Source organism: Gigantopelta aegis, chromosome 9, assembly GCF_016097555.1.
Source record: "Gigantopelta aegis isolate Gae_Host chromosome 9, Gae_host_genome, whole genome shotgun sequence".
Lineage (NCBI taxonomy): Eukaryota > Metazoa > Mollusca > Gastropoda > Neomphalida > Peltospiridae > Gigantopelta > Gigantopelta aegis.
In genome coordinates, this window is record NC_054707.1 from 74,213,208 (window position 1) to 74,231,566 (window position 18,359).

At 34.5% G+C, this 18,359-nt stretch overlaps 2 protein-coding genes across 6 annotated transcripts in view; one reads left to right on the plus strand and one right to left on the minus strand.

Moving 5' to 3' along the window:
• Positions 1–998: 998 nt before the first annotated feature.
• On the minus strand, positions 999–12,818 carry LOC121381301 (SAP30-binding protein-like). 5 transcript variants are annotated; one of them, XM_041510555.1, is made up of 11 exons: positions 12,509–12,818; positions 11,037–11,282; positions 8,465–8,559; positions 7,752–7,782; positions 6,606–6,694; positions 6,014–6,105; positions 5,042–5,102; positions 4,164–4,215; positions 3,727–3,785; positions 3,350–3,404; positions 999–2,352 (listed from the first exon to the last, which is right to left on the minus strand). In XM_041510555.1, exons 2-11 carry the CDS (start codon positions 11,269–11,271, stop codon positions 2,210–2,212), a joined length of 912 nt encoding a protein of 303 aa, XP_041366489.1. In that variant the 5' UTR covers positions 11,272–11,282; positions 12,509–12,818; the 3' UTR covers positions 999–2,209. The 5 variants fall into 5 exon arrangements, with proteins under 5 accessions (XP_041366489.1, XP_041366488.1, XP_041366487.1 ...); XM_041510554.1 differs by having other exon boundaries at positions 12,503–12,818; XM_041510553.1 differs by having other exon boundaries at positions 12,460–12,560.
• A 3,880-nt stretch (positions 12,819–16,698) lies between these two features.
• LOC121381208 (kinesin-like protein KIF27) overlaps positions 16,699–18,359 on the plus strand; it is a 40,872-nt gene continuing 39,211 nt past the window's right edge. Inside the window, exons 1-3 of the mRNA XM_041510406.1 lie at positions 16,699–17,140; positions 17,688–17,825; positions 18,027–18,113. Of these exons, the coding sequence (XP_041366340.1) occupies positions 17,108–17,140; positions 17,688–17,825; positions 18,027–18,113 (258 nt within the window). The 5' untranslated portion in view covers positions 16,699–17,107. The remainder of the gene's footprint in view (positions 17,141–17,687; positions 17,826–18,026; positions 18,114–18,359) is intronic.

Genomic DNA, 18,359 nt, shown 5'->3' on the forward strand with positions numbered 1-18,359 from the left:
CGAAAAAGAGTAGCCCATGAAGTGGCAACAGCAGGTTTTCTCTCTCAATATCTGTGTGGTCCTTAACCATATGTCGTTAAATAAAACATTTCCAATAGAGCACATTGATTTATTAATTATTGGCTACATTTTTGCATTAGTAGCAAGAGATCTTTTCTATGCACCATCCCACAGATAACACATACCACAGCCTTAACAAGTAATGGCCCCATCGGGATCCACCCTAGACCGACTGCACATCAAATGAGTGCTTTACCACTGGGCTACTTCCCACCCTACATCTAAGGGAAAGTGCATACCGTATATGCAAATATTTTTGCGCCTAAAATAATTCGCGATAGGGCTTTCATTTTACATTTTCACGACTGTCCTGCGATAATAAAATCAAAATTACCCATATTTCATTTGACAAACTCTTTTCAATGACGATTTTATGCACACACTTGGACATGTTCACTATGCTGTCGACGGGACGTCAATGTTGTATGTATGTCTGATAAAGACTATTGTCATGTTATCGATGGAACACGCACACGATACAGAACATTGAAAAATGCAAATATAAGAAATAACTTTTCATTATTGGTGGTACCTACAAACTTCCATTCAAGGTTACAAAGAAAACGAACAAAACTGAGATTACGTAACAACAGACTTGCACCCAACTGTGTGTCACTTCGATCAAATCACGTTACCAGGCAGGTTTACAGAATCACGTGACCTTGCAGACCGCTGACTAGGTAAATAATAATATACCAAATCGGAAATAAGTTGGCGCATAATTAAATTCACGGTGATATCAACGTGTTCGCGGTTTTCGCTGTATATTTTATTCGCGAACATATTTGCGTATACGGTATATTAAAATTCCTTGGTAGGAATATAGGTAATATGTAAGTGGGTTTTATCTTGCACTCTCTAGAACAGGTATCCAGATAGCCATGTATTTCAACACTAAATAACCATTATAATTTATGCAAAAGAAAAAAAACCCCACATAGTTTGATACATTTTAAATGCAATTTTGACAGATCTGTAAGTATTCATATTACATTTAGTAACAGCATTTGATTGAATCATTCTCTACTATGCACTGAAGTCCTATAAAATGTGCACCTCATCACTTGTGATGAATATCACTTCTGGATGGTCGTTGTGAACCTTGCTGATCTTCTACGTTAACATTGCTCAAACAGTGCGGGAATAGAATCTTATTTTGAGCTGTATTCCAATAACACTGCTGAATTCAGCACAATCTTCTTGCACTGTGGGAGCCGTATTTCAGTCTATGGAATTCAGAGTTGTTCATTTACAATGACCACCGAATTCAGAAAGCTGTTTAAATTCAAAAAGCTGTTTAAATTCAGAAAGCTGTTTAAATTCTGTGGAAACTGTATGTCAGACTATTAACAACTGAATTCAGACTCAAGTTGTATTCAAATTACTGACAGTTAACTTCAGACCTTGAGTTGCATTTCATAAAACTAGTCCGAATTAAGACTTCTCTTCATGAACAATAACGGCTATATTTCATACTAACAGTTGAATCTAGACTTGTTAACGTCAATCAGTGGTCGGAAAACTGTGCACAAACGTATATCATTGGAACTGTATTCCATACTATTAAAATCTATCGATATTATCCACAAACCATACGCACAAATCTGTGTCAAATTCTCAAAATACACCACAGCTTAGTGCTTCCCCAAGGTAAGGAACTATTCATCAAAATGATTCATCTGGTAGTCAGTTTATAGCCATGAGAATCTTTGATTGTCCACATCTACAACAATACACGGCTGGCATCATCCATGGAATAATGTTCATCAAAGATCCAGTAGAATTATTCACAAACGACACAGCCTGGAATATTGTATAAACTTGAGAATCCATACATACCATGCTCGGTTCATGACAATATTTCCAAAATAGTCTCATATTTTCCAAGGAATATTGTTTTGTTTGTTTTTAGGAGGGTTTACAGTGAACAGTCATCCTGCATTCATATCTCATCACAGAATCACAAGGATCCACCAGTTAACATCTATGACAATAACAATTATCCATGGACCACTTTCGTTTTGTGACAAACCTCCAAAGTAAACCATAGTCCTGAGTTTTCCTAGGAATGCTGTTATGGCAAGTTGACACTGCATCCCCTGTGAGTGAGGTCTGTTTCAACACAGTGTTTTGTAACACCAGTTTTCTATCATTTCTGTGTGTAGCTGGGTTTCTTTATGATGTTACCAACTGCTGGTATAACAGTTGCTTTGGTCCCAGTGGCAGATGTTGTCAAGTTAATAGTGGATGGGTTGGGCAAGGCATCCCATTTGGATTTTCGTCTCTTCTCTTCTGTAGGAGAGAAAAATAAACACAAAAATATAAACTTTCACATCCCTTACAATATCAAATATCTTACCGATAAACACACCATTTTATAAGAATTAAAACGCAATAAAACACACTGAATCTGAAAATTATATGCTTTTATTTTAAATATTGTAGTTAATTTAGAACTGCCGTTATCATAATTTGAATAAATCAAACAAAATGTTACCTGATTTTGTAACATCCTAGTGACTCTAAATATTTGAAGTGGTAAATTATCTATTACAATATTTTTTTTTTACCATTATCATACCCATTACTTTCAAATGTTTGCTTAAATTATCAATTTAGACCAAATGAATGCGTTTCAGGTCATCCTAGTGTTTTCAGTAGCTCAAACTTATTTTATGTAAATTATCAATTTAGACCAAACGAATGCGTTTCAGGTCATCCTAGTGTTTTCAGTAGCTCAAACTTATTTTATGTAAAAATGAAAAAAAGAAGAAACCAAAACAAACAAGCCCTAGGAACAGCAGCTTTAAAAGAATTAAAGTTATGGTCTATAATTACATTCTTAGGCCCAAAACACACCAAAGCCAAGTCTGGGTCTTGCAAGTGTGGCAAAGTCACCATGTCTGGTGTGTTTTGACGTCTGGGTCTGTAACTGTTACTATTTTTCAATATATGTATTATATTAATAGCATAATATCTTTAGATATATTTTGTTCTATAAACACCAACAATAATTATTATAAGAATCCTACTTTGATTATGAAACACACTGAATTGAATGTGACAAAACGCACTATGTCTGTGCTGACACGAACTACAGATCTGGCAACAGACGACAGAACATGCTCAATATTTTCTCACTGGAAGCTGCAGTTTGTGCTAGCCGTATTTTAATTTTTTGTCTTAATAAACAACAGCAATGATTTTTCGACTGGTACGATACTTGACAGACCCAGACGAAGATCCAGTGTGTTTTGAGCCTTATACACCACAACTTGTATGTCATTACCTGGAGCACCAGATGTGTCACTGGACAATTTTTTTGTCCCGGTAACAAATTCAATCTGAAAAAAAAAGGTACTAGTTAAAAAAAAATCTTATGAGCCTAAAAAAATCAAAGTTCAGGCTTTCCACTTCAGAAGTTGCTCAACTTTTGCAAATCAGTTTCTTTGGGGTTCTCTGAAATGCTTTTTTTAAAATCCCAACCATTGTGCTTAGAGTAAGTCCTAGTTTATGTTCCAACTATAAATTATGTTCTTTTCTCCCTCGATAAAGCCATATTCACATCACTGTGGGGGTTTATTATGAGAAATCTGGAACTGGAAAGCAGAATCAATCATGAATCCCTACACTGCTACCTGGCCCTACAGAAGTAAAACAAAATACCTTTGTCCTCTCTTTCCGTTCCTTTTCTCTTTTCTCCATTTCTTTCTTCTGTGCTTTATCTGGAACAAAAACAAGAACAAATTAAACAATTAAATCTTTCAAAATGCCAGAAAATAATGAACAAAACTAAAAGCAGTATAATGGAAGAGATGAGCCAGAAAACGTACGTTCCTCACGGTGGTGCAGGGGTGGCAACATTCTCCATGAGAGTTGTAAAAACAGCACAATCACCAGACAGTGTCTGTTAAACATTAAAAAATATATTCAGTAACACTGATCTGTATTTATTCATATATTTTTTTCCTTTCTATGTAAGTGTTGTTCCTTAATCATCATTTGTTTGAAAATCTGAAACAATATTTGTCCATTCCAGAAACCAAATCAAAATAATAGCAATTCTTACATTCTAGGAGAAATAACCTCATAAAAAAACTCACCTAATTCATCATAAAATGATTCTTTAGTCCACATATGCGGGTCAAAAATATCCTGTTAAAGGAAAAGAATAATATGTTATTATAGTGTTTTCTCTAGCTTGTTTTAGCACGGTGCAGCATGATGCCTCAATAGTCTAGCATCATCTTGCCTAAATCAGCACCATGCTGCCCTGAGATTAAACAAGCCTTTTTCACTAATTAATTCTAAAATTGCCTTTATAAAACACCCAAAAAGGTATTATTAATTAATAAAATATGACTTTTATATCTTTTGCCATTCATTTATTAAAGCAAGCCCATAAATTACATAAATGTTTATTTGAATTATTTTTGTGTATTTTTAATGACAAACAAGTGCCCCGAACATGGTGAAAATGCCCCAAAAGTGTTTGGTCTACCATGCCTTGCCAAATTTCTAGGGAAATCACTATATTACAATATCCCAAATCAATGGACTTGGTAATTTGACAAAAAAAATTGTTGGTGTGTTGATGCCAACTGCATAATTTTGTTTGTGAAATTTGCTATACTATTAGAGAAAAAAAGGACTGACTTCTCATTGTAGCTAACAACTTGGTGAAAAAACCCACCATTTTTGCTAACCAGATTACTGCCATTCTGAACAAAGCAAAATTAATATGGATTTGTGTACCATATGCTTCCTAATATAAATTTACATTTTTAAATTAATGTTATGATCTATAATAAAAAATATTAACTGTTTCAGTTAAATGAATGAATGGATGGTTGGAGGGATGGATGGGACAATATGCAATAAACACGCATATATATATCTATACTGGTATACAAAAAAAAATTAAAGAGCACAAAAAAAAGAAAAGAAAAGAAACAAAAACCAACAAAAACATTCTACTCACTGGTGGAAAATTTGTTCCTTTTTCATCAATCTGACAATACTCAATTAACTTCTCATAAATACTGAAAAATAAATATTACCATAAGCAATTATGGAGCACTGTCTGGAATTGGCAAGGAAAGGAAAAAAAAGAAAAAAAAGAGAAGAAAATTAATGTTCCCCAGGAAAGTGCTGAGCACTGTCAGCTTTCTGACCTGAACAATGCAGTATATTACAACAGAAATTCACCATTAAACATGTAACTATTATGTTATGCTATGATGTCATCAGGTAAGATGTTCCCTGACCATGTAATTTTTACGTTCGTCGGGAAATGAACAAACTCCCGTTGATATGGCTGGACCAATGGGATGATGTTATATTGTAATGATTGTAAAGGAAATTTAATTATAAAAAAGACAATATAGAAGCACTCTTGTAACTTATAATATTTCAAACATGTCGAAAATCCACACAAACTTCAGTCCATACTAGTTTTTACTTACCACTATAAAAAACACACCTTTTGAATTATCAATTATAGTGCCTGACCATAGTTCCTGAGGTACAATGTATGTAAATGTTTCTGTTATGTATGGTACACATTTTGAACTACGATATATTTACACTAGGATGGCCAGAAACACACTTGATTGACCAAACTTTAAATAATTTAAACCAGAATCGGTGGCAGATCCAGACAATTCATTTGGGAGGAGGAGGAGGAGGGGGGGGGGGGGGGGGGGGGGGGGGGGGGGGGGGGGGGCACGCGCAAAAACATTGTTCCTGAAGGGACTCCTCAGATTATCCAAAGTATGAAAAATTTAAATATAACTATCAAAAAATGTAGGGGGTGCCTGGGCCCCCTCCCCTTAGATCCGCCACTGAGAAATTGTAAATAATATAAAACTTAATGGACCAAAAGCTGTAATAGCCAAAATTACTCTACACTGACTCAACTATGGTCTATATTTGGACTGATAATGAATCATACCTGGGATTCCGAAAATCTTTTCGTCTTTGTATTGAGATATTCAAATTCAAATTCCCTTTCTTCATTTTTTCATAATTTTTCAAAATCTTTTCCTGAAAGAAAAAAAGTTTACAATTACAAAACTGGAAGAAGTATATTTATTTAGGATAATTCTTAAACCCCCCAGAAACAATTGTTAATTAAAAAAACTGATACCAGAATGTGATATGTTGAATCAATGTACCAGTATTGTAAAAATATTGAGCAGGAACATTTAGAATAAGTTAGCTAATCTAGATATATTACATGACTCCAACATCAAAAATGGAGAATCGTATGTATGTGATAATGTGTATGCATGCATGCGTGCATCATAGTGTGATACCAAAGCCAACTTTAAAATCTAACTGTTGACTACAACACTCGTAAAAACTATTCAGATTCACTTTGTTTTTTTGCCATAAATTCATCTTCCATTTTTTCAATATTATAACATTAAATAATAATTTAGCAAATTAATACATATCGAATGACCCACAATTAAAAGTATGACCATGGTTCAAAGAAGTCAAATAGTTTTTTAAAACATGGTCTGATGGCTACCAAACTGCACCTGGACTGCTGGAGAACATTTTCCTGGTGGCTCCGGTGGGATTTCTATCTCATCTAGTGATTTGTTCCTCACACTTCTAGACAAGGCAGCTGAAAGAAAATAATAAATCAGTACATTAAAAATATATATCCTGAAAAAAGAAAAAAACCCCACCAAATCTACATGTATCCTCTTGAAGATATACAACGTCAAGTACTAACTATGCCAAAGATGTACACAAGAAAATCAAAGTCAGCAATTTATTAAATTATCACAGAACCATATTCTGGCAAATATCTGTGCCAAAGTCAGAATGCAGAGCTTTAATCTATGAAATTTATCTTGATGACCTACATAATGACTGAGAAATTGAGCAAACTATTAAGAAAACAATTACTGATAATCTTGAATTTTATAACTTTTAATTTTAGAATATAACATTAACTGATCCGCAGTCATATCCATGTCATAATCCCATTTGGGTGAGGGACGTAGCTCAGTGATAAAACACTTGCTTGATATGTGGTCGGTTTGGGATTGATCTCCGTCGGTGGGCCCATTGGGCTATTTCTTGTTCAAGCCAGTGCACCATGACTTGTATATCAAAGGCTGTGGTATCTGCTATCCTATCTGTGGGATGGTGCATATAAAAGATCCCTTGCTACTAATGGAAAAATGTAGCAGGTTTCCTCTCTAAGACTATATGTCCAAATTACCAAATGTTTAACATCCAATAGCCGATGATTAATAAAACAATGTGATCTAGTGGTGTTGTTAAACAAAACAAATTTTTAAAACTTATTTGATATTTACCATTATTAACTCAGTTAATAATGTTTTGCTGTCAATGCAGCCAACAAGACTTGTATACCCAGAGCATAATTTTTTGAAGAAATTTAGTTAAAGTGTGTGACGTGAGGCGACTTCAGAGCTACTAAATTTACTAGATTTACTAAATATCAAATTAAAATGTTATTTTAGAAGTGTTATTGAATAAATAGAATTTGCTACTCGTGTTTTTGAATATAATGTAAAATATCAACCATGTCTAGTTAATCAGTATTTGTTTCGGCAGAGCCTTGAAAAATATTGATTAACATAGATTCATCATTCAGTTCAAATTTTGCACATTAAAAAACACTTGTGATGAATCCTCTATGTACTTACAAGCATCTTGTGCATCCAGTGCACCAACATGCTGAAAATAATAATAACACCAAGCTGTAAGTACAATAACAGATGATATCATGAGACATTTACTATTAGTCATGTCAAAATACCAATTGTTTTATGTGGAGATTAATACTGGTACTTAATTAATACATGTATATTTAGGATTGATGTCATCAACGTTTTGAAATTTTTTTAAAACTGTCATTAATACATTAATATTACTGTTTCATAAAAGAATTAAATTGGAAGAAGATTTTTTATAACAATGATATTCTTGCAAAATAAACAATCCCCCATCAAACACCAACCCAGTACCTTAAGATATGTCGAGTATTTCCACAAAAATTATTTAAAATGGTTAATTTAAAGCAAATGTTATTAGCCAAAGACTAAATGTTGTAGCCACTTTGTATAAAAATTACAAATTGGCCAACATGAAAATGGACAGTATGAGCCCTGACATAAAAAAAACACCCCAGAAAGCAATGAGGCAGCTGGGTTAAGCAAACCATATGGGCCAAATTTACAAAGCCTGTTTTAGACTTACACGGATGTACCTACTTACATTTACAATGCTTAAACACGTGTGTTTAAGAAAAACAGGCTTCGTACATTCGGCCCCACGTTTTTTTATACGGTGGGACTTATTGTAATGTCCAAGTTTTTTTTTGTCTTTGCCCATCAAGTTCTAGTTTATTAATATTTACCTGTTCTACATCTTTATTTTCCTCATCTTCGTCTTCATCTGTTTCCACATGATCTTCATCCTGGTCATCTGGTCCATAGGACACCAGTTTTGTCACTGTCAAATAAATGGATACAGTTAAACATGTGGAACAGGGTTTTTTTAAATACTGTAAAACAAAATGGTTACTAATTTAAAATACTATGATTTCACTACACAGATGACATCTGCCATTGAAATTCATTTTAAATAGACTAACTTCAAATGAAGACTGCCAATAAAATGGGTTCTCGTTGGTATTAACAACATACACCATTGTGAACATATATAACTGATTCACTCCAGCTGTCTCTTGCGCACTATACACCCATGTCCCAAAAAGTCAATGCACAATATTAAAATATAACATGGGTAAAATACAGTCAGAAGGCTTACCATTAAACAAACATATTGCTTTAATTCTTCCTCAATTCCTAGAAGTGAATATGTGAACCATAACACACGTTACAATTTGGAACTATAGTGCACAGGGATGAATGAACTCCCATCCGGAAGTGAACTGTGTAGTGAGACCTAAGTACCGTGACAGTCTCTATCACAAAGATTATGTCAAATAAAAAAAATAAAAAAATATATATATATTACAGTTTACTTGATTAGATCAAGAAATAGGGATTAACTGCCAGAAAGGAACTATCTGGTAAAACTGTGCTTTTGTTCACGGAAAGGTTAACCAAATTGTTAATAGTAATTATTGAGAAGTCAAAGTCTACACAATATTTTGGATGTTTTCAGATTTCAAACAAATTTATTTTTTAAATCACACAATAACAAAAATCAACTTATTCAGTGACATAGATTATTTACACCCTTGCTTAACTTTGGTGCAAAACCATACATCAATGCAGTCAAACGATTTTCAGTTCTCGGCTGGTTTCATTTCAATAATGCCAGAAAATAGTAATTATTACTTTTATTTCACACAATGACACAATCATTATCAGTTACTTAGTACTATAATTACAGTTTTATAAGAAATATACTGAGGCATAAATACATGTAACTCAATGGGTATTTCGCTGATATTTCCTCATAGAAATGTTGTCATCTATGTTAGACATACAGATTAGTAACAACTGTAACTGAAAGAAGATATTTTTCAAATTGAGAATTAAAAAAAATAAAAGGTGGTTATAGACAAAAAACACAACTTAAGTTTTTTGGCAATAAAACAGCAATTTTTTAACATTACTTAAATTAAAACATTACATTAAAAAAAGAAAGACAGAAAACACAATAAAAAGCTTTTGTAGGGAAATGAGAGCAGGCAATGCACATGCAAACAAATTTCCAATGCTGTGTTGTTGCAATAAACACACAAGTTATGCTTTTTGCTGATAACTCATTTTATTCCTTTTTTTAAACAAAATCCCCTTTCACTTGCAGTTGTTACCAATATGTCAGTTGCCCGCATGCTCAATATATATGATTTGATATTTGTATAAGAGATTATTCAGTGAAATACCCATTGTGTTATTTATGCCTCTCAGTATATATATATGTTTTGCTTAAAAGTATTACCGAAAGTAGTAGTATTTGATGAGACAATATTATAATTTGGAACCTTTCTGAACGAATGCAGAATATTATGAAATGTACCAACATACATTTAAGCATTCACTTCACTGATATTTACATGTATCAAACATTTATAAATGTTTATAAACATTTCCATCTCACAGCTCAACTTTTAACTGAAAATCCAAGTGTTAACCAGTCACTTTATTAATCAATGGATCGAGATGTTACGGATGAAACATAAGAAAAATGTTTATTCATTTCACTTAAAATTAAAACAGTTTTACAGAAAATATAGACATCAGAAGAGGTGGGTCAATTCAGTTAACTCTGAAGGCTATGCAATGGCCCCAAGTTGAAAAACTGATATAGGACTACGGTCTCATTATACAGATGTCATCTGCCATTGAAATCCATGTTAAATTGTCCAACTTCAAATGAAGATTGACAATAGAACGGGTTCTCGTTGGCACTAACAACATATACCATTGCAAACATACATTATATAAGTACTTATTTTCACTCCAAAATTGAGAATATTTCTGTCTCAGTTTTTAGCTATATGACCACATCTGGCTGTAGTACCAGTCTGAAAAACTGTTTTAGAAAACCATTCACACCCACCGGATCTTCTGCTATACACCCATGTCCCAAACAGTCAATGCACAATATTACAAAATAACATGGACAAAATCCAGTTAGAAGACTTAACATTGAAAAAGACCAATTGTTTTAATTCTTCCCCAGTTACTAGAAATGAATATGTGAACCACAATATATGTCACAATTAGGAACAATAGTGGACTATGATGAATGAAGTGAACTGTGTAGTGAGACCTATATTTACCCCACCCACCCGGGTTACCCCCAACAAACTGCTGGCATCTTCTGACACTAAGACATGGGGTTTAATACTCTCCTCTCAATTATAAATACATATAAGTTATTAAATATATTCAATTAATTTCTTTTTTAAACTACATGTAATAATGAAAATATCCATCCAAGCAAACAACCTCGTTTTGCAACTTTAGTGTTTTTAGTCTCCTTGGCAGCATTCACTCCAGAGGCACTCGAATGGTTGGAGCTGTCGTCTTGAAAAGACTGGACAGATGGGGGTTGATGTTTAACTGACACGACAGCATTTTCCTCATCAGAGATGTTATCGACAGTCAGTGATGTTTCTTCATCAGAGTCTCCGTAGTCTGACCTAAGTGCAGACATTGCTGCAGAACTGTCTGTCCTGTCCATTATTACACGATCTGATGAGAAAAAAACCCCACACCAGGTTATCTGTTATGCAGTTTACTCTGTTAGTGCAAAAGTACATGGTACATAAAATATGTTGTTTGGTCCATTGTTAAACGAAATATTAAAACAAGATTATATGTACACCAAATTGTACTTTTTTGATGTTTTGTTTTGGATGAATGAAGTACCTGTACTAATGTTAATGAAAAATTGTTGGTGGACTTTAGATTAGAAGAATGTGAATATTTCATATAGTTTCCAAATTTACTTATATTTTCAAACCACTCTACATATTCATCACTATACAAATTGAGTTAAATTTATGTGAGGGAACACTTTCTGTTTGCACTTCTATCTCTGAGACGAGGACAATCAACAAATGGTAGGTGGCATATTGGCTTTAAAAGCTGGAAAATGCCAAATGCCCCTATTCAGCAGAGATCATAAAAAAAAGCAAAAAAATGCAACTAGAACTACTAGTAGAAGTATATTCAATATTTTACATGTACTGTAATATCAGTCTCCTTGAAATGTGTGGCCGCAATTGGCAATGCTATTGTAGAACTATTCGACAGCATATATAAGAGCTATTTGATAGCATAAAATTGAAGAGGAAAATAATGTTTCCAGTTCAAACTGCTTGGCCAATTAGAAATATTGTATACACCATATTCAGGCAAGTTTTTCTGAATGTTGACATTCTGTATATTGTATACGCAAAGTTTTCATGGCTAAAACTAGTAAAAGAATTCACGATCATGCTGTCATTTTACATTTTTGTAACTGTAATTAATACAGAAATCTTTCCAAAAAGGGACCCAACAAAATGTTTCACCCACCGCCATTTTTATCAGGCTTTTGACAAAATTAATGAATTTTAATGACTTTAATCATTACTGTATGATTTTCTTAACCATAACCTATTTTTTTTTGTGGGGAAGCCCCCGCCCCCCCCCCCCCAACCCTTGTTGACTGTGGTTGCATTCAATTCCATAGCGCCATACCCAAAAATTTCTTTCTGACAGAAACACTGACCTCGGATGAAAAATTATTCGAAATGGCGAAAAACATTTACACCGGCAACACATTACGAATACACATTAAACACATGGTGGAATTTTGCTGATATGCTACTTCTATTCTGCGATTAATATACATATAACACATTTCAAATGTACATATACGTACTTAGAATGTAACAAATAAATTCAAATAAACACAAAATTTTCACTTTTACGGAATGTAAGCCTTCACTACACCAACTTCCGCTACGTCGTTTTCATTTTTCTTTCTCAGACACAAAAGAGTTCAATTGATGAATTTGGCCCAAAGGCGTATCCGGCGTAGGAACCGGGGAGGGTAGGAGCACACACACCCTGTTTGAGGACGAACATTTATGTTTCCCTCCCACTACTCTGTAAATAAATAAAGTTTTAAAGCACTGGCCTGTGCACCCGCCACTAATTGGCTATTGAGGTGAATACCGAAAGAGATAGAGACGGAAGGGTGTCACTGTCTGTGGGTGAGGCAGTCTTCTTCATCCTCTACCTTTTCTTCTTCTATTTCCCCACTATAATTGGAACAAGTTATAATTATTATATTTTATTTTATTACTAGTAAAATATTCATATTGTAAAATGTTGGGAGAGGTCTCAAGTTTAACTTAAAGGCTACTTTTTTTTTTCCTTTTTTTTTTTTGTGGTTTTGTTTGAAATGATAGTCAAGTCGCCCAAAAACCAACACGCGCAGTGGTTGGTTAAGTCCTCCCAGTGTTTGGACAGCTCGCCCCAGTGTTTGGATAACTCACCCCAAACTTTACTGTCCGTAAAATACTAAATAACTGTGACAAAATTAAAAACGGACGTCTACAACTTTGGTGTCATTTTATTTATTAATATTACAGTGAAACTCCGCTACTACGACAACTTAATAAAATGGTAATGATATGACTAAACAGTGTGAGGAGAGTTGATCAACCGCTTTGGCGAGTTGGTAGGGTATTGTTTAGGAAGGAAATGTTTTATTTAACGACGCATTCAACACATTTTATTTACGGTTATATGGCGTCAGACATATGGTTAAGGACCACACAGATATTGAAATAGGAAACCCGCTGTTGCCACTTCGTGGGCTACTCTTTTCGATTAGCAGCAAGGGATCTTTTATATGCACCATCCCACAGACAGGGTAGTACATACCACAGCCTTTGATATACCAGTCGTGGAGCACGAGAAATAGCCCAATGGACCCACCGACGGGGATCAATCCCAGACCGACCGCGCATCGAGTGCCCTTGTTCACTGTAGGACTACGTGTGGTTGCATTCAATTCCATAGCGCCATACCCCAAAATTTCTTTGTATTGTTTAAACCATAACAGTCTTTAGATCATAAATTTATGTCATGTGCTCACATTTTGTTTAAGGTAAATTAAATGTATAGTACAACACATTTTACTTATGAATTCGGTAACTGACTAGGTTACGTAGGTACAGAAGAATGTGCAGGGTGGAGGGTCTAGTCAGTGGCGAGCGAAGTTTTTTTGGTGATCTGGCCATACTCCCCCGAAAAATACATTAATTGTAAAACAATCTCTTTGGGAACGACGGTTCGACCCCAATCCTCCTCCCTTCTCGCACACGCGCGTCCGGAAAATGTTAACTTTATTGGCAATGGAATTTGATTTAATGTTGGGGAACCTTATGTAAACGATTTCAGCCACTGTTTAGTAGGATTATTAAATATTTGATTAAGTAAAACTTAAAGTTGCAAGTTGTAGAGACAAAATCCCTAAAATATGTACAATAATTTATTTCATATTTTTTATTTAATATATTATTTGTTTTAAATCACCAAAACATTCAGATAAAACTAAGCATAGCTTTGTTTAATATGCATTTTTGTTTTGCAAATGGCCTCAGGTTCTCTTGTTTACATTAATTACGACCGTTTCATGGCATTATTTGTGGTTTCATCCAAGTTATTTTAGTGTCATTCTTTTACTCTTATTTTGTAGGAAACATTTAGCATTATATGCTTATTATTTATCACTTTCCGTTATATTTGTATTATGTTTTTTTCATTCTTCCTTGAATTTCCACAGAACCACTGAGTCTGACTGGTGACAGTGTAGCCCGAGTAAGAGAGCTAGACGGACATTTGGACATAAACACGCTCTCATTACAGTCAGAGACCAACCTATGTCTTTTTTGGGCAATTCCTGACTACCAAACGGTAGGCAACGAGTCCAGCTCTAATACCACAACAATCCTATGTTTGATGTCAAATACCTTTACATCAATCATTTTCGAGTTAAGTGATACAAAAAAATCCACATATTAATCACTAATACACTTACTACAGAAAGAAACCCGACAGCACCCACATTCAGCTACGCTTCGTGACACTCCGTCGCAACAATTGCAAAGCTCGGCGATCTATTTCGAGACGTAGACCATGTGATCGCGCACTGGGCGATTCCGCCTTGTGCAGCAGTTACAGGGGCCGTCTCATATCAAGCGAAGTTACAACATGGAAGAGTTGGCTAATGCCGTTTTGGATGAATTTGGATTTCATTACGTCATTAAACCAAAACAATTACACATTATTGATTCCATTTTGATTTTGAAGGATACATTTGGAGTGTTATCGACAGGATGCGGCAAAAGTATGTGCTACGTACTGCCTCCTCTTATGAGATGACCCCTGTAACTGCTGCACAAGGCGGAATCGCCCAGTCTCGAAATAGATCGCCGAGCTTTGTAATTGTTGCGACGGAGTGTCACGAAGCATAGCTGAATGTGGGTGCTGTCGGGTTTCTTTCTATAGTATACATGTGTATTAGTGATTAATATGTGGATTTTTTTGTATCACTTAACTCGAAAATGATTGATGTAAAGGTATTTGACGTCAAACATAGGATTGTTGTGGTATTAGAGCGGGACTCGTTGCCTACCGTTTGGTAGTCAGGAATTGCCCCAAAAAGACATAGGTTGGTCTCTGACTGTAATGAGAGCGTGTTTATGTCCAAATGTCCGTCTAGCTCTCTTACAGTCAGAGTACTCGGGCTAGTGACAGTGGTGTGGGGAAAATGGGCTGGACTGCCATTCTGTTGTGTCAACCAGACATGATAATTATTAGTGTTCGTTCAGCAGTTACATAATGCACTAGGGCCGAATGGGTGGACTAAGTAAGACTTGCTGAAGAGGTTATCATTGTATGCTTTGGGAAACGTTTTCAGGATATTTATAATTATAGGGAGGTTTGAGAGTGCTTGAACTGCTTGCCATGTCACCATGTGTCATGATGTAATTTGCTTAACATTTTGAAAAACAGTTTTATAATTTTTGTTTATAAAGTAAAATACTGGTTTTCTAGCTACTATTTATTTCCAAAAGAAACCAAAATAAATTCAAAAAGAAATTCTAATAATATTGGTAACTTTTTTAAAATGACATCAATTATCAATGTCATGATAGGGAAATTTGGGGGGTGGGGCATTTATGAACATTGCCTAATTGTAGAGGGAAGGACTCTGAGTGCTAATGAAATGTTCGGAGAGAGATATAAAACTGCCAGATTTTGTATATATTACTTGTTGAAGAGCTCTTAATACAGAACTTTACAGTACTTGATGATCTTTCTTTTAGCAGAGCTAGCTCGGGCACGGCTTGCGGTGAACTCGTACGGAAATCCACAAGTGAACTCATATGGAAGACAAACTCATATGGGGGAAAAGGCAGTGAACTCGTATGGAAATTACAAACTGATATATCCAATACTGTATAGCAACTTGTGTGTAGTTTTTATGCAGAGTTCGACAAATCCGCTAGCCCAACGTCCGTGGCTAGTGGTTTTTAAGTTTGGGCTAGTGAGAAACGCAAAACATGCATGCATTGTTTACGGTTTCTGTCGCAGGGAATAAGTCTAATGACATGCATGTTTTGATTATAGGTGATTGCCGTTGACGCACAAACTGCGGTTGACACGCAAATTGTTATTTTTTCCATACGAGTTCGTTTTCCATTCATACGAGTTAGTTTCCATACGAGTTCACCGCATCCCCTCGGGCACTTGCCAAACTTGCCAATTGTACATTTTATTGGTGAATTTTATTTTAATTTGGCGAAATAATTTCATGTAATGGTTAACATTTTCTTGGAAAATAACTATTTTTCTGCAATTTTTTGAAGTTCCAATAGATAATTTGGTGAATGTTTAGTGCAGAAATTGGAAATTTTCAGTGTCACTTTCTTTTGGGAAGGGGCCTATGTTCAGACCCACAGAACGCCATGATAAATCCCTGATCAGCTAGTTAATTTTTGGTCTGGGCTATTAGAAATTATCAACTGTATTAATTACTGTTATACATAGAGCACTACCCAAAGCTTTTGTGATGACTATAGTGACTAGCTTTCTCAAACATTTGTCGAACATTGCTATGATAACAAACATTTCAGAAATATTTTTAAATTAATAGTAAAAAATTAAAACAAAACCAGATCTAGACCTTTAATACAGAGTTTGTTCAGTGTGTTAAAATGTGGTTGATATTGTACATGTAAGTGTCAGAAAAGAATGAAAATTACTTTGGCACATCTGATAGTGCCAAAAGAAAATATATACATTTACATTTCAGTTCATCTTCATTTGTTACATTCATTTGTTGCTGTCATGAATATGAGTAATTCTGTCCTTTCTAAACTTGTTTTAGCCTTCATGAGATACAGTGTATGTGCACTTTTTCTATGCTTATAATGTTTAAATTACTCTGTTACAGATGAGTGTTTGTTTTTAGACTACACCCTTTGATGACAATTATTGTTTGATGGGCTATCATGGCAGAGGTCAATGTAAGAGTGGCAGTCAGGGTGAGTCTTTATACCTGTTATAACATTGTTTTAGCCTTGTCTGGACATCCCATACATAGTAAATACATGTACTTGTAGCTATAGTTAACATTGTTTTAGCCTTGTCTGGACATCCCATACATAGTAAATACATGTACTTGTAGCTATAGTTAACATTGTTACTTACCAATACCATAATAATTAATTTATTTGTAATGGCATAATTGTTTTTGAAAATTGTGGCTTTTGTTGTTGTTGTTGAAATGTCAGGTATTTCAGTTGTTACATTAAAACACAAAACTGAAAGGTAATATCAAACATGCTAAAACATTTTTGTTTTTAACAAATCAGTGTTTGTTTTGAAAGAATGTGCAGTCATTGTTATAGACATGTAAATAAAGGTATACAAATTGCATCTTTTAAGTTTTATATGTGAACATTTGTTGTTACATGTATCAATTAACAAAACCAAGATGAGCTGTTTATATTACAGGTTTTTCTGATAAAAAGTAATAAATTTGTAAATATTATTATTATTGTAAATTATACAAGGATTAATTGTTCTTAGGTTCGGCCCCTCTTGCCAAAAGAACGACTTGGTGGGGAACAGATGTGTGTGCGGGTCATTCCCAACACTAACCAGCTGATTGTTGGCAAGGATCGTGGCTTCACATTTGACAATGTCCTGTCTGCAAAGTCCTCACAAGTAATATATCATCAAATTATTTAACCTATTGATTTCTATGTATTAAGTAGTTTTGACAATGATAGCATTTCTTCTAATTAAATAAGTAAAGATTTCAGTATATTCAATGCAGTAAATGTGGACATGTGTTGTAAAATTTAATGTTTGTTTTAACTAGATTGTTATAATGTCTTTGTAATTATATATTGTATACACTTTCAGGTGGAGGTTTACCAGACATGCGTTGAACCACTGGTGAAAAGTATTTTTGAAGGATACAATGCTACAGTGTTTGCATATGGACAAACAGTAAGCTCTTATGAAAACTAAATTTAGCAGTAATTTGTCTTGTTATGACTTACTGCCTTGTATGAATACTATGCAATATCTGACTTTGATTGAAAGTCATCAGTGTTTTCCGTAAAAACTTGGCAAGGCATGGTAGACTAAACAATTCTGGGGCATTTTCACCATTTTTGAGAGCATTCTTTGTAGGATTCTGTCGATGATGGTCAGCACTGCTCAAGCTTAACCAGCATTTTTAAATTTCTGACC